At 45.6% G+C, this 24,895-nt stretch overlaps 1 protein-coding gene across 1 annotated transcript in view; it reads left to right on the top strand.

Annotated features, from left to right (window-relative positions):
• ACOXL (acyl-CoA oxidase like) overlaps window positions 1–24,895 on the top strand; it is a 335,830-nt gene that overhangs the window by 82,439 nt on the left and 228,496 nt on the right. Inside the window, exon 10 of the mRNA XM_055539295.1 lies at window positions 12,135–12,169. Within this exon, the coding sequence (XP_055395270.1) occupies window positions 12,135–12,169 (35 nt within the window). The remainder of the gene's footprint in view (window positions 1–12,134; window positions 12,170–24,895) is intronic.

Raw genomic sequence — 24,895 nt, 5'->3', positions numbered from 1 at the left:
CCCACCCCCCATATAGTTAACAGTATATATAATGGTGAATGACTGTACGCTTTTCCCCTAACATTGGGAACAAGGCAAGTGTGTATGCGTTCACTGCTGTTACTCAGCGTAGTTCTGGGTCTTCCAGCTGGTACAATAAAGCAAGAAAAGAAAATGCATTTGGATGAGAAAAGGAAAAACCAGCCTTTCCATGTAGACAAGATGCTTGTCCGTCTAGAAAGCCCAAGGAACCTACAAAAAAATCTCCTAAACCTGCTAAGTGAATTTAGCAAGTCCCAGTACACAAGATAAACATACAAAAATCAATTGTATTTCTGTATATTAGCAACAACATTTGGTTGTTGTTTAGTCGCTAAGTTGTGTCTGACTCTTTCTAACCCCAAGGACTGTAGCACGCCAGGCTTCTCTGTCCTTCACTGTCTCCCCAAGTTTGCTCAGGCTCATCTCCACTGCTGTGGTGATGCTCTCTAAGCATCTCATTCTCTGCTGCTGCCTTCTCCTCCTGCCTTCAATCTCTCCCAGCCCCAGGGTCTTTTCCAGTGAGTTGCCTCTTCACATCAGATGGCCAAAGTATTGGAGCTTCAACTTCAGTATCAGCCCTTCTAATGAATACTTAGGGTTGATGTCCTTTAGGATTGACTGGTTTGATCCCCTTGCAGTCCAAGGGATTCCCAAGAGTCTTCTCCAGCACTGCAGTTCAAAAGCATCAATTCTTTGGTGCTCAGCTTTCTTCATATATTAAGAGCAACATGTGGACACCAAAATAATTTGCACTTGCCCGAAAATGAGGAGAAATTCTCAGAAGTAAATCTACCAAACATGTATAGGACTTGTATGCTGAAAATTATGTGATTATACAATGGCAATGAAAGAAATAAAAGATGTAAATGAGTTGAACTATACCATGTTTATGGATTGGGTGACTCCACATAATAATACTGATGCCAGTTTTCTTCAAAATCAATATACAGGTTTAATGCAATTTCTATCAAAATTCCAGCAAAAATTTTTTTGTTGAATATACACAAGTTAGTCTAGAGTTTATATGGAAAGGCAAAGGAAGCAGAATAAACATTTTTTTTTTAAAGAGTAAGGTAGATTGAGTCAGTCTACTCAATTTCAAGACATATAGTAATCAAGTCTAGTGGTTTTGGCAGAGAGATAGACAAATAGATCAATGGAACAGCATAGAGACCCCAGAAATAAACCCCAATAAATATACCCAACTGATTCTTTACAAAAGTGCAAAGGAAAATCAGTGCAAGGAACAATAGCCTTTTTAACAAATGAGTAACTGGACATTTATAAACCAACAGACAATGCCCCCCCCCCCCTCCACCTCAAATGTTAGCACAGGGAGCTCTACCCAATATTCTGTGATAACCTATATGAGAAAAAAATCTGAAAAAGAGTAAATATATGTGCAGTTGTAACTAAACCACTTTGCAGTACACACAAAACTAGCAAAACATAGTAAATCAACTAAACTCCAGTAAAATTAAAATTTAAAAAAATGTTTCACACCTTATACAAAAGTTATGGTTTTAAATGTAAGACATAACTTTATATAACATTCAGAAAAAACAGAAAATCTTTGGGATCTAAGAGTATACAAAGAGTTTTTAGAATAGACACCAAGGCATAATCCCTTAAAGAAAGAGTTGATAGGTTCGACTTCATAAAAACAAATAAATTTTGCTTTGTAAAGACCTTGTTTGCAAAGACAAGTTATAGACTGGGAGAAAATATTTGTAAACCACATATCTGACAAAGGAGTAATAAAGAGTTCTCAAAGCTCAACAGTGAAAAACAACCAATCCGAATAGAAAATGGGCAAATGTTGGCAGATAAACACATGAAAAGATGATGTTCAGCATCCTTAGACATCTAGGGAAATGTAAATTGAAACCACAGTGGCTATCTAAATAATACCTATCAGAATGGCTTAAACTTTTTAAAAAAGTGATAACACCAAAAAGCTAGTAAGGACGCAGAAAAACAGCGTCATTCATCCGTTTCTGGTGGGATTATAAAACAGGACGGTCACTTGGGAAACGAGTTTGGCAGTTCCTTCTGAAACTAAACCATCGTATAATCCAGCAGTTGCACTCCTGGGCATTTATCCCAGAGAAATGAAAACTTAGGTCCATGGAAATACTACCTGCACACGAATGTCCATTGTAGCTTTAGGTATAATAGTTCCAAACTGAGGATGGCTCAGAGGGCCTTTAACAGATGACTGGGCTGTGGTATACCCAAAGCCGTGGAATGCTGCTCTGCAGTGAGAAGGAGTGCAGCCGGCTGATCGGTCTCCAGAGAATGATCCTGAACGAAAAGGCCTGAGCCCCACAGGTTGCATACCGTAGGCTTCCATTTCGGTTACATTCTTGAAATGACAAAATTACAAGACTGGAGAACAGATGGATGGTTACCAGTGTCTGAACTGGGATGTGTGTGGGAAGAAAGTGGCTGCATTTGTACAAGGGCAGCACAAGCTGACAGAGACCTTCTGTTGCTGAACTGTATTGATCGATGTTGGTGTACTCACTGATACTGCGCGAAGATGTCACCATCGGAGGCTACAGGGCAAAGGATACACGGGGCTTCCTCTAGTATTCTTTTATGTAATTTTGGATACCTGCGTGTGAGTCTACAGTTATCTCATAATTCAGAATTTCCTTTTTAGAAATATAGTGTCTCTTTTTCTAGAGTGGATCTATACATTTTTTTAAAAAAATTTATTTTTTGGCCACACCACGAGGCATATGGGATCTTAGTTCCCTGACCAAAGATCGAGTCCGTGCCCCCTGCATTGAAGGCGTGGAGTCTTCACCACGGGGCCCTCGGGGAAGTCCCCTGCTGCAGTTCTCTTGACAGTTCCTGTCGTACTTCACGGAGTGCTTCACTTCGCCTGTATCCCGTATGCCTGGGTGGAGGGCTTTTTGTCTGTTCTGTGAATTTTTTTTTGGTAAGAATTTGATTAGAGGAGAAAGATGGTAAAAGCTGGAAGGAAGAAAAGTGGTTTTCTTTCTTTGAAACAGATTCCTTAAAAGCACTTTTGTGTCTTACATTAAAAAGGAATTTCCTTTCCTGGGAGTTTTACTTTTGGGTCTGGTGAGGATCTGGGAATCAGAGTGGGTCCACGCACTGTTTTGGAGTCTCTGAGCTGCAGTGACAGGCTCTGAGCGGCCTTTCATTTTCTTGTATTTAACAGGCCAAATCCACCCCAAAATGCCCTAAAAACTTGTTATTGATGCACACGAGGGCGCCACATGTTCCCCTTCAGTCCTCGTACATTTCCTTCTCTTCTGTCTCTTCCTCCTGCCCTGGCCGACTCTGACTTCATAATCAAGGTTTCACTTAAAAAGTAGTATTTGCCATCCAGAGTTCCAGAATTTTCCAGGTTAGGTGTTCCGTGATGTAAGCTGCACACAGAATGCACATCCATCATCAAGCCGATTTCTTTTACGTGCAAGTTAGGGTTTCTAGGAAAAGAGAGTGTGGTTTCTTCATATTATCGAATAGCCAACCATTCATATCAAGAGAAGCTAAGAAGTCAAAATCATCAATTATTTTGTTGGAAACCTAAAACCTTAAAAAAAAAAAAAGTAGGGTCACTGACAAGGTACAAGTGTCAGAAGAACTCCCTGGAGTGGATTAAGTGGCTCGTGAAGTGGTTTGGTAGCCCTGTTTATCCGCTCTAGGTCCCAGCCACACAAAGATGAGTAAGCAGCGACATAGGCAGACAGATTATGCCCACTTGTTGCCAGTGACAAGGGTGGCAGCTGGCCTCCTGGAGTCCTCACTGTTGAGGCCATGAGAGTCCATTCCCCTGTCTCCTGGGGAGGGGCTGCAGCTACTCTCGGCTTTCTGCAGAGGGTGGTACCGAGGTTGGGGGTGGGGGCAGGTTCCTCGACCCGTGACTCATGGGGCTCAGTCCCTGGAAAATGCCTGGCAGAAGGGGCCCAGGTGCTGTTGCTGGTCGGGGAAGATGGCAGGCAGCAACTCAAGACTCACAGATGTTTTAAATTTGTGCGAACTGGTGGACAAAGCAAGTCCTTGTGAAAACTCATCTCCAAGCTTTCCAAGCGGAGCTGTGTAACTTTCAGTCCAAAAAGATGGTGCCTGGCTCGGGTTCCTGGGGACCGCAGGGAGGCACAGCAGCATCACCCGTCTTACCTTGTCACTCCTGTGGGGCTTAGCGGCTTAAAAACAACTTGTTTTCTTAGGTTGGTTAAAGCAATCAACGCCTACGTTTTGATGTTGGTTCAATGTGAATTTCCATTGATTTAGCAAGTTGTCTTTTGCATCAGGTTTTGAAAGTTTCAGATCTGAATTACTAGGTTTCTGACAAAGCTGGAAGGAGCCTTACATTATATATACGTGTGTGTGTGTGTGTGTGTGTGTGTGTGTATCCCCTTTTTTAAACTTGAGTGGGACTTTAGCTTTTTTAGTTTTTTTTGTTTGTTAATTTAAAAGGACAAGGGAGGGATAACATCATGAAAAATAATGGAGAGTGCGACGTCGTTTTTCTTCTTCCCCCTCTCTTGATGCCTCCCCGTCTTTTGATGGGAATGACTGAGAGAGGCACAGCTCGGGGAGGGGTGTGTCTGCAGCCTGTGGAGCCTTGCCACGGGCCTCTGTGAAGCCAGCCCTAAACGTGTCCGTGGACAGCACAGAGTGGATCTCAGCAGGCTAAGTCCTCTCCCTGCCGAGCGGGTGATCACCTGTGAGCACCAGGAGTTCTCATCTCCCCAGACATCACCCCAAGGCTGCCAGCTGGTGACTGTAATCCCTGAAGTTGAGTGTAGGACATTAACATGATATTAAGAGGACATAAGACAAAAACACTTTCTTTTCCTATGAGGTGTATCATCATCATCATCATCATCTATTGTCATAGTTACTAAGAATTCATGTGTGCCCATCCTGTTGCTAAGTTCTTTGCATACATCATCTCGTTTAGTGTTTCCTACACTTGAGCCCACTCCCCCACCAGTTTCCGGCTCAGCGGGTCTGTCTGGGTCAAGGCCTGAGAACTTGCATCCGTAACGAATTTGCAGGAGACGCTGGCACTGCTGCTCCTTTTCTCTGAGATCTATGTTAATCTGCCTGAAACGACCCCATGAAATAGGTAACATTATTCCCATTTCGGGGGCTTACCAGGTGGTACTACAGGTAAAGAACCCGCCTGCCAATGCAGGAGACATAAGAGATGCATGTTCGATCCCTGGGTTGGAGAGATCGAGGGCATGGCAACCCCCTCCAGTGTTCTTGCCTGGAGAATCCCGTGGACAGAGGAGCCTGGCGGGCTACAGTCCATAGGGTCACAAAGAGTCAGACACGATTTTATGATGAGGAAACAGGCAAGAAAAGGTCGGGTACCAGACCACAAAGCTCACTGTGGCTGACCATGAGCATGCTTTGACCTACAGTAGTTAATTTTTCAGAGGAAGTAGTGAGTGACTAAGACAGCCCTAGACGGACGTCCACGGCCAAGGACTGGTGGGTTGTGGCATGTGTGGTGGGGTTTCAGAGTCAGGGTTGGAGGAGCAGGAAGTCTGGAGGTGATGCCTGCAGGCCAGGCCAGCCATGGACGGTGCTGCCTGGGGGGCTGGCCATTAGGAGGGGAGAAAAGTGCTGGAAGGAGAGCCAGGGAAAGGGTGAAAGTGTTCGTTGCTCAGTCATGTCTGATTCTTTGCGACCCCATGGACTGCAGCCCACCAGGCTCCTCTGTCCATGGAATTCTGCATGCAAGAACACTGGAGTGGGTTGCCATTCCCTTCTCCAGGGGATCGTCCCGACCCAGAGAGTGAACCTGGGCCTTCTGCATTGCAGGCAGATTCTTCACCATCTGAGCCACCAAGGAAGCCACCAGCCCAGTGGAATGCTCTTGGTGGGTCTCTTCCTCCTTGCGTCCCATCCATAGTGCCCGCTCACCGTGGCTCTGTTTTTGTGGGATTCTGTCCATGCTGTGACCCTTGGTCTTCTCTTCATGCTCTTCTACCATCTTTCCCAGGAAAGGCGGAGGGAATCATTACAAAAAATACAGGAGGAAAATAAACAACAGCCTTTTCTCTTTGAGTTTATTTTGTGACATTATAAATTTTGGACTCTTGAAATTAAAAAATAAACTATAGGAAAATACCCCTGAAGTATAGGTAAGGGAGGGAAGAGTCACGTGTAGTGGGAAGGCTTTTTCCAAGTTGGTCACAAACTTGTGAATTCAGATTGGAAGCTTGGAAAACCCGAGGAGAGCCTTGGCAGCACGGAAAGCTGGAAAGCAAGGTTGCGGATCAGTGGCCCCCTGGCCAAATTCCACTGACATGTTTTGTTTGGCTCCCGTAGTATTTGAAAAATAGTCAAATCAGTCTCAGACGTAGGAGTTTTCATAATAAAACCCTTGGTGTCCAGCTTCGTTTCTGAGGAGCGGGGAGCGCTGTTGTACGGTCTGTGGCTGGCTGGTGGTGGACCTTGTGAAGGGACTTGACTCTTGATCACAGCCTGCCCCTGGTCTAGAAGGTTCTGGATTCACCCAGGAAGGAGCAGCACTCACCAGCAGGTGACTTGGAGGCTTGCGCTTACTGGACTCATCCTTCTTACCTGCCTCGGCAGCCTGTGTGTGAGCACATTGTAAACGTGGAGCCCCGTGCAGTCCTGGCAGCACAGGACTCGGGCCAGCGGGCATTAGGGAGGAGGTGAAAGTGAAAGTCTTAGTCCTCAGTTGCGCCGACTCTGGGCGACCCCCTGGCCTGCAGCCCACCAGGCTCCTCTGTCCGTGGGATTCTCCAGGCAAGAGTCCTGGAGTGGGCTGCCATTGCCTTCTCCAGGGCATCCTCCCAACCCAGGAATTGAACCAGATCTCCTGTGCTGCAGGCAGATTCTTCACTGACTGAGCTGCTGAGAAGAGGTGCTTGGGGACAGTCTGTGTACCTGTAAGGGAAGCTCCCTGTGGCCTTCTTCTCAGATGGTGCTGGTTACTTCTTTCCTTTAAAATTGTTTCCAAAAATGGATTTTAAAAAAAATGCGTGTTCTAAAATTATGATTATATTGTAAAGTCCGCACAGTGCAAGTGGTGCTTTCTAGAGCATATCTGGCTACAGCTGGGGCACTTCTGGGTGTTTTATGGCAAATTATTCTCAGATTACCCCTTAATGCAGGAAGGCCTGCCAGTTGTCTGAGCTCCCTGGGTCATATAGAAAACCCCTGGACTTGATACAAAACAGCTGCCTGGCTCAGTTGTTCCAAAAAAGGAGTGTTTGGGGGGCTGAAGCAGCAGGAAAAAGGTTTTTGTTGTTGGTGGAGATCTGGGGGGGAAAAAAGTTAAACGACTCTTTCCTGGCCATTGAAAGGTGATTGAATTTTGGTATTAGCAAATTGTGGAAATCTCAAAAGAAGTACTGGAGAAGGAAACGGCAACCCACTCCAGTGTTCTTGCCTGGAGAATTCCATGGACAGAGGACCCTGGCAGACTACAGTCCATGGGGTCACAAAGAGTCAGACACGACTGAGGGACTAAACCACCAGGAAAGAAGTACTTTGAATGGGAGTTTGTTAAGTGCTCGCTGGTAATACCCACAGTATGTCCTGAGGAGGAGGGTGTTCTCCAGGGCAGGGGGATGCACAGAACTCCGATGACCTCTGTGTCCCGGAGCCTCAGCCCAGGCGGGGCTGGGTCAGGGAACCGACCCCTGGGCCTCCCTCTCCTCCAACCCCACGGCCCCTGCTGAGATCAGCCACAAAAGGATCAATTGTCTGAGCTTCCCTTTGTCTCAGAGGCTCTAGGGGCCTCTCCAGATGCCAGAGTGTCTGTGTATGTGTGTGAGGGCATGTGCACAGCTGTAGAAATGTGTGTCTGTGTGTATATATACTGGTGTATGCAAATATTAGGCTTCCCAGGTGGCTCAGTGGTAAAGAACCTGCTTGCCAATGGAGGAGACTCAGGTTCGATCCCTGGGTCAGAAAGATCCCCTGGAGAAAAGAATGGCTACCACTCCAGTATTCTTGCCTGGAGGATCCCATGGATGGAGGAGCCTGGCGGGCTATAGTCCATAGTATCACAAAGAGTCGGACACGATTGAGCAATTAACCATTTAATTTAACTTTGACTTTACACAGCTCACTGGCCTTGTTTGCCGGCTCCGTATGGGGGTTTCATGGCAAGGCCCACAGAACTTTCTACACTGTTCCAGCACCTTCTCAGAACTGCCTAATCAGATGCAGTGCATTCTATGTGGCATTTAATGCAGGTTTCCAGAAGGACTGTGCAGTGGTCTGTGCTCATACACCCCCATCAGTAGCTCTGGGACCTTCATACAGATTCCAGTCATCCTATTTCCTAGTGCATCTTTTTTTAAATACTTATTTATTTGGTTTTGCTGGGCTTAATTGCAGCCTGTGGGATCAGGTTCCCTGGCCAGGGATCGAGCTGGGTCCCCTGCACTGGGAGCACGAGTCTTTGCTGCTGGGCCACCAGAGGAGCCCCTGTGCGCATTTTCAAAGACCTGCAGGATTCTGTGGCTGGTCTGTATGATTCCAAGATTCTCTGTTTCTTTGTTAACAAAAGTGTTCTTTGAAATGGCTGTAGGGACTTCCCTGGTAGTCCAGTGGTTAAGACTCCATGTTTCCAATGCAGAGGGGGAAGGGTCTGAACCCTGGTTGGGGAACTAAGATCTTGCATGCTGGGTGGCGTGGCCAAAAAGAAGAGAATGTATTCACATGTAACTGAATCACTCTGCTGTACAGCAGAACTTAACGTTGGAAATCAACTGTCCTTCAATAAAATAACATTTAAAAAGTATATTTATTAAAAAAAAGACTGTACACCATGTTCGATTCAGAAACCAGGGAAAGACTAATAAAAGCGATAAAGCGGAACTCAGTGCCAGGAAGGATTTGTCCCCCTTTAACCAGCACAGCTGCCATGTAAGAACCTTTCTGCTTCTCTTTTATTCTTGTCCCTCCCCAGTCCTATTTCCTCTCCCTGCTCCAGATAGGGCTTATCTTTTAACTGTGGAAAAGCTACCAATTAAACAGTACTCCAAAGCTTATCAAAATATTCAGGCAGTCACATTGTCTCATCATTAGCCTAACTGGAAGCCAGAACTTTTTCACCCCAGGAAATGTGAAGCTGCCCAGCATGTGAAGTTGGTAACTGGCTCATCCTGACCTTTTGGGGGCTGCAGTTTCTACTTTTATTTTGTTCCCCCAATACGTTCTTCCTTGTTCTTTAAATTCTTGATGGTCCCTCAGGCGTCTTCCTCGTCTGTTTGTTAAAATCTCACAGAAGGTGCCCTCCTGGCTGAGGTGAGATAGACAATTGAGTCCATTCAGGTGAGGGGTGTGTGAACTCAATGTGTTAAGTCTTCCCTTTTAGATATGCTTTTGGTAACAGGAAGCCTCACAGTCACTGGTTCCCTATTTCCAGGGCAATCAGTGATAAGGCCTAGCTGAGCGATTCTGGAGCTGAGCCATTCCCAGAGTAGCTAGGGGATTCTGCAGTAACCAGAGCTGGTTAGAAGCACTGGGTTTTCGTAGCCCTAGGATTTCTCCTAACTCTTCCTCTTCTTGGCTCGTGCCCACCCCGTCCACCCTCCCACTGCCCCAGGTACCCTCATGTCATCTTGTAGCCCTCAAGAGAGCACCCCAAAAGTCACCGCCCCACCCCTACTTCTGTGAGAGCTGACATCAAGGGGACTGTTAGTGATATGTTTGGGGATGTAAGGTCCAACTTAGGCAGACTTTTTTTTTTTTTGCCAGAAATGATGTTATAGCTGGTGCTTTGGTTTTTAACTGCCACTAGGATTCTTAGTCATGTAGTAATTCAGCCATAAGTGGGTGAATGAGACTTCCATAGGCATGATTAGGGCTGAGCACTGAGTATTTTACATGATGGAATGGGAATGCTCAGATGCTGTCATGTCCGACTTTTTGCAATCCCATGCATGGACTGTAGCCCGCCAGGCTTCTCCATCTGTGGGATTTTCCGGGCAAGAATACTGGAGTGGGTTGCCATTTCCTTCTCAGGGGATCTTCCCGACCCAGGGATCAAACCTGCATCTTTTGTGGCTCCGGCATTGGCAGGCAGATTCTTTATCACTAGGGCCACCTGGGAAGCCATGATGAAATACAAAGTTGCAAAACTTAAAGTTTAAAAAGTAAAAACTTCAAAATTAAATTTTGAAATGTGATGACATTTTCACCCAGGGAGTATTGCCTATAAATAGTGGTATTGCTTATTTATAGAGTTTTCCCCTTCCATCCCTGGTGGCTCAGACAGTAAAGAGTCTGCCTACAATACAGGAAATCAGGATTCGATCCCTGGGTCAGGAAGATCCCCTGGAGAAGGAAATGGCAACCCACTCCAGTATTCTTGACTGAAAAATTCCATGGAAGAGCCCACAGGCTACAGTCCATGGGGTTGCAAAGAGTCAGACACGACTGAGCAACCAAGCATACACACCACCCCATCTGTCAGTAGGCACATGCGTGGGCATATACCCAGAGAGAAACACATAGAAATGCTGCTTTGTCCTTATGTTAACCCGGTGACAACATTGTTAAGTGGCCCATTTTGCAGTTGTGAACACTGAGGCTCTGAGAGTTGAAATCCCTTACTGTGAGCTGGTTGAGGCCCACGCCATATGGTTCGACCCCTGGTGGTGCTTGAGAGGTTTCCCTGGCACCCCCACAAGGCAGGGAGGAAATCACCGTGTCACCTTGAGTCTCCGCTTGTGGTCGTGCCCGGCATCATGCACACTTTCTCTTGATGTCACGTGTATATCACAGGTGCGATTTCCTTGCGGTCTTCAGAGCTGCCTTGCTGACCTTGAACTGACAGGCTTGGTGTGAAGTCTGTGTGGATCCCCTCCCCAGGGAGGCCCTGGCCCAGGTATCACCCCCCGGGGTGGGGGCAGCCAGGGGAACCTTCCAGGACCCAGGCTTGGCCATGCTTTCCTAATGTGAACCTCAGAATCAGCTGCACTCTGCCATCGCGTCCTTTCATGGCTTTGTCTCAGAGCTGAAAGAACCCTGTTTTGCTCTTGGAAACAGACAGTAGAATGGTGGTTGCCAGAGGCTGCAGGGTGGGGGTGAGTGGAACGTGCTGGTCAAAGGGGACCGACTTACAGTTCTAAGACGAGTAAGTTCTGAGCATCTCATGTACAGTGGGGTGACTGTAGTTAACAATACTCTATTGTACAGTTGAAAGTGGCTAAGAGAGCAGATATTAAGTGTTTTCACTGAAGAAAGAAATAAAAAGTGACTGTGAGGAAATGAATATGTTAATTAAAGTGATAATGTACAGTAACCATTTTGCAATGTGTATATATATATATATTTAAAGTCATCACTTTACATAGATGCACTTTTACTTGTCAATTACACCTCGTAGAAAATAAAAGATAAACATTAAAACATTTTTAAAAAGGGGGTGGCGGGGAAGAGCCCTGTCTAGAAGTCTTTCCTGATAAGAGACACCTTCTGTCTAATCCACAATGTAATATTGTGGCCTCCTTAAGACCCTTTCAAAATACAATGATTCTTTTAAGAACTAAATTGAAAGTAAAGATCAATCATTAAAATGTGTTATTAAAAATAACAAAAGTACAAGTGAGATATCAATGGGCTGTCTATAAAATAAAATTGTTTTATTATGAGTTTTGTAGCACAAAACACTGATGAAGAAGCAATCCCATCATTACTGAGTTTTGTTTTTTGTTTTTTCCTGATTCATATGTCCCTTGAGTGGCAGCTCTTAAATGTCTGGGCTTGGGCATCAAAAGTCGTTATCTGGTTTCTCTTGTTCACTGCGTGTGTTTGTTCTTGTCAGAACCGCCCCCTCCTAATGATGTGACGAATGCTCATGCATATTATCGTAAAATGAGGACATGCTTGTATTTGTATGTTTGTTTTCAACATTGCCAAGGTGCTATGGAAAGTTAAAGTTAACACAAGATTGGAAAAAATAAAATTATTCAAAAACAGCAGCAACAAAAGCATGTTATTATGAAGCATTAGGAGGAGGGTGTTTTAAGAAATGTTTTAAAAATTGGCCATGTTAAGTTAGTTTTCTTGTGAATTCAGCGTATGCTTGGTATTATTTAATATGTATTCCTCTCTTATTTTAATTGCAGCTTGGGCTGACGATAGCCATTCGCTATAGCCACAGGTAGGTAAAGTTACATCTTTTTCTTTTCAAGAGTATCCTTCTTGATTCATAGCTTTTGGTTTGCTTGAGTCTGCATGTTTCTGAGCTTCATTTCGTTGGCTGCTTTACCCACAATGTCAGTAGCATAGCAGCTAGATGAAATTGATCTAGTTGCTGATTGGTGAGAGTTTATCACTATTTGGAGGAGTAAGATTTTTATGTAAAAGTGGTGGTAGATAGGTCATTTCTTTCAAAACCAAACATGTAACATGCTAGGGCTGGGATACAGAGGTGACTTCTGGTAGTGGACTCTAAACTAAGGGTGAGAACTGGTGACGGGTGTCCTGCCTGAGAGATGAGGCCAGAAAGCCAGGCGAGGGCTTGTTAAAGAAGTCCTCGCCCCCTCAATGCAGAGCTCTCCGACTCCTGCCTTGGGTCCATCTGATAATGAATCGAAGTCCCTCTTTTTGTTTTGTGATTTCTGCCTTTGTCTCAGCTTGCATCATGTTTATCAAAAATGTTTGTTTCTTATACTTGTATTAACCTTTCCCCTTTGCATGCATCAAAATGTATTAAGATGCTGAATTAATTAAGACACAGCCCAACGGAGAGACAGTAAGCACATCCCTATTGCTACTCACATGACAGGCCAGTCAGTTGAGACCAGTTGTTGGGCATGGAACAGAGACTTTATTCAGAAAGTCAGCAGACTGCCACGACGGTAGACTGGTGTCCCAAAGAATCATTTACCCTGGTTAGAATTCAGTCTTCTCTAATACTAAAAGGAGCCCAGGGCTGGAGGGTGGTGGTGGCTGGTTTTTACAAGGCTCTTGGTGCTGGAATCCTTTGTTCTTGCAGCTGTCCCTGTAGGTCAGGGCACAGTGTTCCTATAAACCTCCAACAAGACAAATGGTTATTCTCCGTTCTGCAACTTTTTATCTCTACAGGAATGGAAAAGTGTTATACCTTTAAAGGTCAGAGCCTTAAAAGCTGGGCTACCCTGTATATTTCAGGCTATAAGCAACATTCTCTTAATGATTAACTTGTAGCAAAAGCAGCAGGATACAAAAGTTAAAGAAACAGATCCAGTATGGAGTCAGATTTGCTCTTCCCTGTCGCATCTTCATGGGGTTGGAGGTCAAGACTGCAGAACCTGAGTCTTGTCCCGTTGCCTCTGTCCTGTCTCTGGGGCCAGTGGGCGCAGAAGGACCAGCCTTCCCTCCCAGATGCTTGCACATCACCATGTTGCCTGTGATGTCTCTTCTGCTCCTCCAGCCACCTGGCTCTGTTACCCACCTCTGTCCTCTGGAGGTGCAGGGTGATGAAGGGAGTGGGTTTCTGGTTGAATCCTTTCTTTAAAAATCCCACTATCTTATTTAGAGCACTCGAAACTTCTATCCTTTTGTTGATCACTTTTTTAATGCGTATAAATTATATCTAAGATAGATTTTGCGGTTTTATTTATATATTTATTTACTTACTGAAGTGTGGTTAATTTACAATGTTTCAAGTGTGCAGCAAATTGCCTCAGTTATATATACATATGTTTATATATTTCTTTTCCAGATTCTTTTCCACTATAGGTTATTACAAGATACTGAGTATACCCCCTTGTGCTATACAGGAGGACCTTGCTGGCTATCTATTTAATGTACAGTAGTTTGTATCTGCCAATGCCACATTCTTAATTTATCCCTCCCCTGCTTTGGTAGCCATAAGTTTGTTTTCTATGTTTGAGTCTATTTCTATTTTGCAAATAAATTCATTTTTTTGTATGGGAGTACAAATATCTCTTTGAAACTTTGCTTTATATTCTTTTGCGTGGAATTGGTGGGTCCTTTGGTAATTTTATTTTTAGACTGTTTAAGAGCTGCTATACTGTTTTCCTGTTTATTACTTTTTTAATTTTAATTTTTTTTACATTTTTTGTTTTTATCTTTTTAATTGAAGTGTAGTTGCTGTACAATATTATGTAAGTTACAGGTGTACAAAATAGCGATTCATAATTTTTAAAGGTTATACTCCATTTATAGTTATAAAATATTGGCTATATTCCTTGTGTTGTATAATATATCCTTGTAGTTTATCTTATTTTCAATTTAATTTTTATTTTATTTTATAGTTTGACAATGTCATGTTAGTTTGCAGAGTACAGCAAAGTGATCCAGCTATACGTACACATATATTCATGGGCTTGTAGCTTGTGTCTGTACAGTTCTTGGTCACTTCAAGAGCTCATAGTTGCTATTAAGAAATGATTTCCATTTCTCTTGTTGCATTTGCCCAGAACCCAGATGACAGAATTGAGGTTTTCCTTGGTCTTTCTTGTGTGGATAGGGATATTTTGGGAAACAAGGTTTGGGACTTTAGGTTCTAATCACCAGGTCTCTTTCCAGAATTCTAACAGGAGAGCCATATGGGGGCTTCCCACGTGGCTCAGTGGTAAAGAAGCCACCTGCCAATGCAGGAGACATGGGTTCGATCCCTGGGTCGAGAAGATCTCCCTGGAGTGGGAAATGGCAACTGACTCCAGTATTCTTGCCTGAAAAATTCCATGGACAGAGGAGCCTGGCAGGCTACAGTCCTTGGAGTCCCAAAGAGCTGGACACAACTGAGAGGCTGGTCACACACAAACACAACAGGAGAGCCAGGGCCAAGCGAGGTGGAAGAGAAACCCTGGCAGACAGCCTCCGTGGATGGAGGTGAGATAGAGGGCAGAGAGGAGGCATGGTTCCAAGAGGCTACTTTTGGGAGGACGTTCCTCAGTGTGAAGAGGAACAGGCTAGGGGGCTGTAAAGGATTTGAGTGTGGGAGGGAAAGGGCCCGCTAAGATCTGATAACCCTGTGAGCAGGCAGAACCTCTTAGGCTGCTGCAGACACATGGGGGCAGAGCTGCCTGGAGCCAGAGGGGCTCTTGTGTGGCAAGAAAGGGGCTTGAGGCTCAAAGGATGCTGGTTTTGTTTCCGTGCATCTGCACTGGTGCCTCGGCTCTCAAATATCTCTTATTAATACCATGCACAGTGTTCAGAGTTAGGACCCCTCAACCCTTCCCCCAGCTCTACACTAATACACACACATCCCAACCATCCCCACTTCTGCCCCAGGCATCGATCGTTCAAACTCCTGCTACACCTGTTACTCTAGATCTGTGTGTGTGGTAGAGGAGTGCGAGTGTGTCCCTGTGTGTGTGTGTGTGTGTGTGATGTGGTGTAGGATAGAGGACTGAGGAGCTGGGAGGGTGGAAAGTGACATCATCATATTCCTACTGTATAGATGTACCGAGCAAGGAAGAGCATCAGCTGTGACCGACCGTGCCTTTGACGGCAAATCCTGCAGTCATTTCATTTATTGGGCATTTTCGTTTATTTGTGTAAAGTCATGTCATTTTCACAGAGTGGAAAACTGTGTCTTGCTGTTCATTCCCCACTGTTCGGCTTGAGGTTTTTCGGGTGGAATCCACACAGTGGTGACAGCTGGGTAACCCCCAGAAGTGCCCTTTGCAGATAACAGCTCAGGGGCCCCGCCACCCACACGCTGGGGAAATTGTCCCCCCACCGTGTGGGTGTTTTGTTTTTTCTTTTTCGACAAGATTGTAAGAGAGGTTAGGTGTTCTTCCTGCCTGTCACAGGGCAGCAACCTGAGGATGCCTGCTCCCTCCTGACAGGAAGCCCTGGGCTGAGGGGAGCCGGGCTCAAGAGGGACCCACTCACCTTTGGCTCTCGTTCTCTGATATGATGGAGAGGTCCCGTGTACCAGCAGCAGGGAAGTTTGGCACGTGGCACTGATGACCGTGTTTCTGAGAAAGGCTCGTGAAGGTATGAGAGCAGCAAAGCGACCCCCGACAGGATTGGTTTGTTTTAATATTTTGTCGTTTTTAAATAAACAGGGAAGGGTGGCTGGATCTAGAGATGATCATACGAAGTGAAGTCAGTCAGACAAAGACAAATACCGTATGATATCACTTCTTTGTGGACTCTAAAATATGATACAAATGAACCTATTTCGGAGAAGGCCATGGCACCCCACTCCAGTACTCTTGCCTGGAAAATCCCATGGACGGGGGAGCCTGGTAGGCTGCAGTCCATGGGGTCGCGAAGAGTCGGACACGAATGAGCGACTTCCCTTTCAATTTTCACTTTCATGCATTGGAGAAGGAAATGGTAACCCACTCCAGTGTTCTTGCCTGGAGAATCCCAGGGACGGGGGAACCCCTGGTGGGCTGCCGTCTATGGGGTCGCACAGAGTCGGACACGACTGAAGACTGAAGCGACTTAGCAGCAGCAGCAGCAGCAGGAACAACAGCAGCAGCAGCAGAACCTATTTACAAAACAGAAGCAGACTCACAGACATAGAGAACAGACTTGTAAGGTCACCAAAGGGACAAGGGGGTAAGGGAGGGATAAACGAGGAGCTTGGGGTTAGCAGAGGCAAAGGGCTGTGCATAAAATAGATGAACAACAAGCTTCTACTGGTAGCTCAGGAAAGCTGTATTCAATATCCGGTAATAAACTATAGTAGAAAGGAATATGAAGAAGAATGTACATACGCACATATATACCAATTCTTTGCCATGCACCAGAAACCAACACAACATTGTAAACCAACCACTACTTCAATATAAAGAAATAAATGAGGGAGGAAGGGAAGTTTTCACTTGTTTTAGTTAAATGGAAAGCCACAGGGTTGTGACTTTTAGAGAAGACTAAAAGTGTATCATAGGGCTTCCCTGGTGGCTCGGTGGTAAAGAAAACGCCTGCAGTGCAGGAGACACGGGTTCCACCCCTGGGTCAGGAGGATCCCCTGGAGAAGGAAATGACAACCCACTCCTGTATCCTTGCCTGGGAAATCCCATGGGCAGAGGAGCCTGGTGGACCTACAGTCCATGGGCTCACAAAGAGGCAGACACGACTTAGACACGAAACCAGTACCAAAGGTGTATCATTTTCACAGCTGACTTCTTTCTGTCAACTTCTTTGATAGAATCAGTACCCCATTCAGGCCTGTGCTCTAAGCCTAATCTTAGAGTTGAAGGTACCAACCCCCTAAAAGGCTTTGAGATCCCCTGAGGGCTGGCGAGGGCAGAGGAGACTTGACTGTGATTAGTCCCAGGGAAGTGGGCGAGTTGACAGCTTGATCAGTTCAGACCTGGACTAAGGTGGGCGTGGCCTCTCACAGAAAAGGCTGCTGCTGCTACTGCTGCTAAGTGGCTTCAGTCGTGTCCGACTCTGTGTGACCCCATAGACGGCAGCCCACCAGGCTCCTCCGTCCATGGGATTTTCCAGGCAAGAGTACTGGAGTGGGGTGCCATTGCCTTCTCCAGACACAGAAAAGGCAGACCCCCTGATTATAGGTTATTCCAAGACTGCCTTCAGGTATTGGTTTTGAATGAGCCCATGGAGAAGTGGGCCAAGCAGGAAGTGAAGGAGTCCTGTACTTTTGTGTTCTGATTTAGATTAGAAGAAGAGTTTGAAGTTCGTAGATGAAGCAGAATGAACAGATGAAATTGTAATTTTGAGATGCAAAGGGAGGAGCATACCGAAGCAGGGCCATCAGGACATTGGGACATTGATTTTAAACACCTAGCGACTCCCATCTGGAGCTGGTTTGATCTCATGGAGACGCTTATTCTCCACATTCTGTGAAAATAAACAGAGATGCCTTTCTGGCCTTTTTTCCCCTTCCAGGGAATAGTTGATCCTGTCACTCGGGCTCTCTGGCTGACTGTTCCGTCTGTCTGTTTTTCAGACTTCACATTGAGGCTCCAACTAGATTTATACTCAAGGTTGCCAAGAAATTTATCCAGCCCCCATGGTATAATCTTAAAAGCAATGCCATCTTTTGGAAGATTGCGTTCTTTTTTTAAAAAAAACTAATTTATTTATTTTAATTGGAGGACAGTTACTTTACAGTACTTTGAGGGTTTCTGCCACTTATCAACATAAATCGCAATAGGTACACACACATTTCCCCCCATCCTGAAACCCGCTCCCTCCTCCCTCCCCAACCTACCCCTCTGTGTGGTCCCAGAGCACCAGCTGCCGCTTTAGCTTCCTTCTTCAGACAAACCTAGCACAAAAGATTGCCCCCTGAAGAGCAGCATATGAATATTCACAGGGTGTCTGAGTTAGATGCTCTGAGTGAGGATGCTGGGGGCTGGGGTTGTACAGCTGAACTTGGCAGGGGGTTGTGGATGTACCTGGTGAGAGGTGGATGCTTTTCAAGGTCCAGGGGAGTAAGGAGTAGATGCATGTTCCTCTCCATCCCCACCCTGTTTAAAAATGGAAATACAGTCGATTTACAATGTTGTGTTAGTTTCTGGTGTACAGCAAAGTGACTGTGCACCAGAACACACACACACACACACACACACACATACTTTTTTCAGATTCTTTTCCATCATAGGTTATTACGAGATACTGAGTATAGTTCCCTGCGCTGTGCAGCGCTTCCTTGTTTATCTATTGTATGTACAGCAGTGTGTATCTGCTGATCCCAAACTCATAATTTACCCTTCTCTCACCCCCTTTCCCTATGGTAACCATGAATTTGTTTTCTATGTCTGTGAGCCTGTTTCTGTTTTGTAGAAAAGTTCATTTGTATCATTCTTTTAAGATTCTACATATAAATGATATCATATGCTATTTGCCCTTCTCTGATTTACTTCGCTTAGTGTGATCATCTCTGGGTCTATCCATGTGGCTGCAAATAGCATTATTTCATTCCTTTTTAGATGGTTGAGTAATATTCTATTTCTGGGCTTCCCTGATGGCTTAGTCAGTAAAGAGTCCACCTGAAATGCAGAAGACCTGGATTTGATCCCTGCGTCAGGAAGATCTCCTGGAGAAAGGAATGGCAACCCACTCTGGTATTCTTGCCTGGAGAATCCCATGGACCAAGGAGCCCGGTGGGCTACAGTCCTGGGGTCGCAAAGAGTCCGACACAACTCAATGACTAACACACACAATATCCCAATGTGTGTATATATACACCACATCTTCTTTATCTAGTCCTCTGTCAGTGGACACTTAGATTGCTTCTGTGTCTTGTTTATTGTCAGTGAACACTGGGGTACATGTATCTTTTCAAATTATAGATTTAGTCTTTTCCAAATATATGCCCAGGAGTGGGGTTGCTAGGTCTCATGGTAATTCTGTTTCAGCTTTTTTGAGAAACCTCCACACTGTTCTACTTAGTGGCTGTGCTGACTTGCATTCCCACCAACAGTGTAGGAGGGTTCTCTTTTCTTGACACCCTCTCCAGCATCTATTATCTGTAGACTTTTGGATGATGGCCATTCTGACTGGTGTGAGGGAATGCCTCACTGTAGTTTTTATTTGCATGTCTCTCATCATTAGCAGTGTTGAGCATCTTTTCATGTGCCTCTTGGCCATCTGTATGTCTTCTTGGGGAAAATGTCTGTTGAGGTCTTCTGCTCAGTTTTTGATTCTCCATCCCCTTTTAATCTCTTGTCTGGTATCTCCACTTGGTGTTTTTGTCTTTTAGGGATCTTCTGGTCCAGGATCCTGGCCATTTCCCCAGTCAAAAGTACTCATCACATACCTGTGGCCACCTCCACAAAATGACCCCTGGGGAATCTTTTGCTTGCCACCCAAAAGATCTTTCTCAAATACAGATCTGTAATGCCCTTCCCACTCAGGAGCTTCCATGGGCTTCCTTATGTGGAATAACATAAGGAATCCCCTGACCCTTCACAGGGGATTCCAGACCTCGCCCCCAGCCTCTGTCTCCTGCCACTTTGCTGCTGTGAGCTTCTTGCCTCCTTCACCCCTTGCTCTGGCATCTTCCTTTGAAGAATTAACTTTCTTCCTGTCTTGCGTCAGTGAACTCCTATGCACCCTCCAATGGCCCCTTCTGTGTTATCTCCTCTTCACCGATTTGTCAAGGAGCCATATTCCTTCCTGTTGTAGGTCTCAGGGCTACTTCTCAGAGCTTTTCCTTTTTGTGTCTTTTCCTTCCTGTCTCAGGCAGCAGGCTGGAGAGGCAGATTACCTCCTTCTTCCCCACAGCATGTGCCCCTCCAGATCAGAATGTGTGTGCTCCACAACCCAGCCCTCACAGCCAAGGCCATTTGGCAAAGCCATTCTGTGTGAGTGGTCTGGGAGGCACTGGTTGGTCTCTGAAAGATAACCACTCTTTTACTTTCAAGAAGATAAGGCACCCAACTCAATTTGATCAACGCAGCTCAAGTGAAAAGGTAGAAACATAAACAAATGGGACTTCCCTGGTGGTCCAGTGGTTAAGAATCCGCCTTCCAACGCAGGAGACGTGGGTTCAGTCCCTGGTCGGGAAACTAAGATCCCACATGCCGCGGGGCTGCTGAGCCTGTTGGCCACAACTCCACAGTCCGTGCACTCTAGGATGTACACACCACAATCGGAAAGAAGCCCACATGCTATTACTAAGACCTGACACAGCCAAGAATAAATAAATAAATAGAAGCGTAAGCATAAATGTTTTGTGTAATGATAAGCTAATTCAAAAAATGACAGCTCAAAAATTTACATATCAAGGCAAAAGACTTAGAATAGCCAAAGCAATTTTGCAAAGGAACAGAGTTGGAAAAGTTGTGCTTCCTAACTTCAGGACTTATCCTAAAGCTACAGCAGTTAAGATAGTGTGGTATTGGTGGAAGACAGGTCAATGGAATACAGTAACATCTACAGACCCACACGTAAATGATCAACTGATTGGCACAGAAATGCCAAGGTGACCCAACAAAGAAAGAAAAATCAAAACCTCAAAGTCTCAACCCATTCCTTACAACTTGTATAACAATGAGCAAAAGTGGGTCATGAGCCTAAAGTAAAAGCAATAAGTAAAAACTTTATAGAAGAAAACGTAGTAGGAAAATCTTGTGACCTTGGGCCGGGCAAAGGTTGCTTCAGACACAAAAAGCATAAAGTATAAAAGTTGCTAAAATGGATTTTATCAAAGTTAAAAACATCTGTGCTGTGAAAAACCGCTGCTAAGAAACTAAAAGACAGAAAAACAAACCAGAAGAAAATATTTTCAAAACACTTATCTGATAAAGGACTTGCATCCAGAATACATGTAGAACTGGCACAAGTGTTTGACAGGAAAGCAATTCAATAAGTGGGCAACAATTCTTGAACTGATGTACTTGACCACAGAAGAGCTGCAGATGGCCAGTCAGCCTATGAAGAGAAGCTCAGCATCATTAGCATTAAGGAAATGCAAATTAAAGACACCATGAGACACCGTTATACATATATCAGAATGGCTTAAATAAAAAAGCCAAGCACAACAATAAAACACAAAATGCAGAAACCCTGATGATATGAGAGTGCTGATGAGGACTTGGAGAAATAGCAACACTCATTCTTTGCCGGTGGGAAGGCAAAATGGTGTGGCAATTTTGGAAAACACTTCGGTAGTTTCTCGTAGTTAGCTGCTCAGTCATGTCCGCCTGTTTGGGACTCCATGGACTGTAGCCTGCCAGGCTCCTCTGTCTGTGGAATTCTCCAGGCAAGAATACTGGAGTGGGTTGCCATTTCCTCCTCCAGGGGATCTTCCTGACCCAGGGATCGAACCTGGGTGTCCTGCATTGCAGGCACATTCTTTACCGTCTGAGCCACCTGGGAAACATTAACAATTACCTTCCTGTATGATCCAGTGACTCTACTCCAAGATTGTACTGAGACAAGAGAAATGAAAACATTTACCCACACCAGGACTTATAAGCACATGTCCACAGCATCTCTATTCATAATATAGCCCCAAATGGAAAACAGTCTTTACTGTCCTTCACCCAGGAAGTTGGATAAACAAACTTCTACATCCCGTATTTCACTGGCACATCTGTACCTGAAATATGACTCAGTAGTAAGAAGGCACCCTGCGGAATGAAAGAAGCCAGATTCGAAAGCACAGACTGTATGATTCCATTTGTATGACATTCTGCAAAAGGGAGAACTATAGGGAAGAAAGGGCTTCCGAGGTGGCTCAGAGGTTAAGAATCCACCTGCCAATGCAGAGGTGTGGGTTCAATCCCTGGATCAGGAAGACCCCTTGGAGAAGGAAATGGCAGCCCACTCCAGTATTCTTGCCTGGGAAATCCCATGGACAGAGGAGCCTGGTGGGCTGCAGTCCTTGGGGTTGCAAAGAGCTGGACATGAATGAGCTACTGAGCGTGCACACACACACACACACAGGGAAGAAAACAGGTCAGTGGTTGTCATGGTTGAGGGTGGGGTTGAGAAGGTGACATGAGGGATTTTTGGTGGGGGAGGTAGACATAATATTCTAAATTTTGGTGGCAGTTGCAAGACTGTACATGTTTGTCAAACCTCAGAACTATTTCCGTCGAAATAGATAAAGCAAACTGTAACGAGGGGCTAGAATGACCAAATTCAGGCATCACACAAGATACTGTTAGAGTATTGAAACATCAATTTGTTTAAAAACTTCCTGTTGTTTTTGAACAGAAGCTGCTTCAGTTTCAGCAAAATTTAATTCAACTGAAAAAAAACTAAAACTATGAGCTTTCAAATAGAAAAAAGCACCAGCCTCACAACTTTCAGAATGGGTATCAGAGACTCAAAAGACAATCCTTGGAGACAGCAAAAGAGGGATCTTTCAAGAAATGCTGCATCACCAACCAACTTGAAGGAAACAGAGAATAATGTGTTGAGAAACATAGAAAACAATAAGTCCAAGATAAAAACTAAATTTAGTAGAGGTAGATTTTATGAAGAAGTTTTTAGGACTGTTCAGACTAATTTTCTTAACTAAAGTTTTCCTCACGTGATATATGGTAAAAATCTATATCTAAGTAAATATAATGTTTTCAGTGGAAAAAAAAAAAAACAACAACCAAGTCATAGAACTGTAACACCAAGAATGTGTGAATTTCACGTTGAACTAAAGACAGTCAAGGGTGGAGAGAGCCCGGGCCCCTGTAAGCGCTGAGACCACCGAGTCTGAGGCTGCAGGGACGGTCCTGATTCCACGTGCTTCGGGCTATGGTCTCAGGGGCTCTGCCTTTGGATTTAGGCTATGTTTTGTGTGCTCAAAATGAGGCATCCATTCCCTTATTTTGTTCCCTTCACCATCTGCAGTAAGGAGGGTGGACACCTCTAACGAGATGCAGTTTAACTGGCTGGTCACTTGAAGCTGTTTCACAGATGTGGTCAGGACTTCTGTCAGCCGTGAACTTCTTATTTAAAACTTTTTTTTAATTTACTGTTTGACTGCCCTGCATCTTCATTGCTTTGCAAAGGTTTTCTCTACTTACGGCAAGCAGGGGCCACTCTTCACGGTGGTGTGCAGGCTTGTCATTGCTGTGGCTTCTCCTGTTGTGGAGCATGGGGTCTAGGGCATGTGGGCTTGAGTAGTTGAGGCACCTGGGCTCCAGAGCGCAGGCTCAGTAGTTTTGGGGCACGGGCTTAGTTGCTGCATGGCATGTGGGATCTTCCCGGATTAGGGAATGAACCCATGTCTCCTGCTCTGGCAGGTGGATTCCTATCCACCGCACCACCAGGCAAGTCCCTGTGGGCCTTTTAGATCGAAAGGTGCTGGATGGAGTGAGATCCTCTCAGTGGGGGTGGCTCAGCAGGAGGCAATTTGATTTGACCTCATTCTTCACCCACAAGGCTGCTGCCAGGGCAGGGAGCACTAGAGGAGCCACCAGGGTTGCCCAGCGCTCGCTCTCCATCCCCGGGCCCTCTGCCCACTAAGGGATGCTGGGATGACATGCTGGGCCAGGCTGGCTCCCTCCATCGGGGAACGGAGGCCCCAGTGCAGGTGCCTGGGGTCACGTTCCGAGAGGCGCTGCCCACCTCATCCATCTGCAAAACTCCTCGGCCGAGACCCAGGGTCCAGGCTGCAGCTGCTTCTAGATCTCGCCGGTGAGAAAGTGGTGAGAAGACAGCTCTGTATGCCACCCCCAGCTGCTCGGGCGAGTGTGGCAGGGGTCACCCTAACTCCCACTTGGTTGACTGCTCTGGACAGCGGGCAGGGCACCCGGCACCCAGTGAATGGGGCACCCTCTTCACAGAGAACCGAGCTGGATGAAGTCCACTGGCAGGATTTTCATCATTCTTAGAGAAACAGTTGCTCTGCCCAGCTTGGGGCTATTGAGCAGGCCAGTGCTTATGGCAGCCCTGCTGCGTGAGGGGACATGCAGGGTCTTCTATGTATTCCTTTGATCAGCGCCCTAATGCCCTGGTCCAGCGGGTGCCGTGGCAGTGGGCATGCATCACCCGTTTGATGGGAGCAGCGTTTGCTAAGGCCTTGTTAGTATTTCCATTAAGTGGGAGAGGGCCTGGGGTTCTCTGTTCAGGCTGACGCCGAGGAGCCTGGCACACCCGAGGCTTCACTATGGCTTGACCTGCAAGCTGGACTGAAGGTTCTACACACCTTCATCCTCAAGGGTGTTTCTCAAGTTTCTCTTTTTTTCTTTCTTGTTAATATTTTTTAGCTTAACCCTTTTTATTTCTCCTTTTTAGATAGCCTGTTTATTTTATTTTTGGGTCTTCGTCGCTACCCGCAGGCTTTTCTCTGGTGGCAGGGAGCTGCGACTCCTCTTCATCGTGTTGCGGGGGCTTCTCCTTGTAGCGGCTTCTCTTGGTGCAGAGCACAGGCTCTAGGTACACGGGCTTCAGTAGTTGGGGCTCCTGGGTCCAGTGGTAAAGAACCCGCCTGCCAATGCAGGGGACAAAAGAGACATGGGCTCCATCCCTGAGTTGGGAAGATTGCCTGAAGGAG

Source organism: Bubalus kerabau, chromosome 11 (genome assembly GCF_029407905.1).
Source record: "Bubalus kerabau isolate K-KA32 ecotype Philippines breed swamp buffalo chromosome 11, PCC_UOA_SB_1v2, whole genome shotgun sequence".
NCBI classification, from domain to species: domain Eukaryota; kingdom Metazoa; phylum Chordata; class Mammalia; order Artiodactyla; family Bovidae; genus Bubalus; species Bubalus kerabau.
This window is presented reverse-complemented; position numbering and strand designations above follow the sequence as displayed.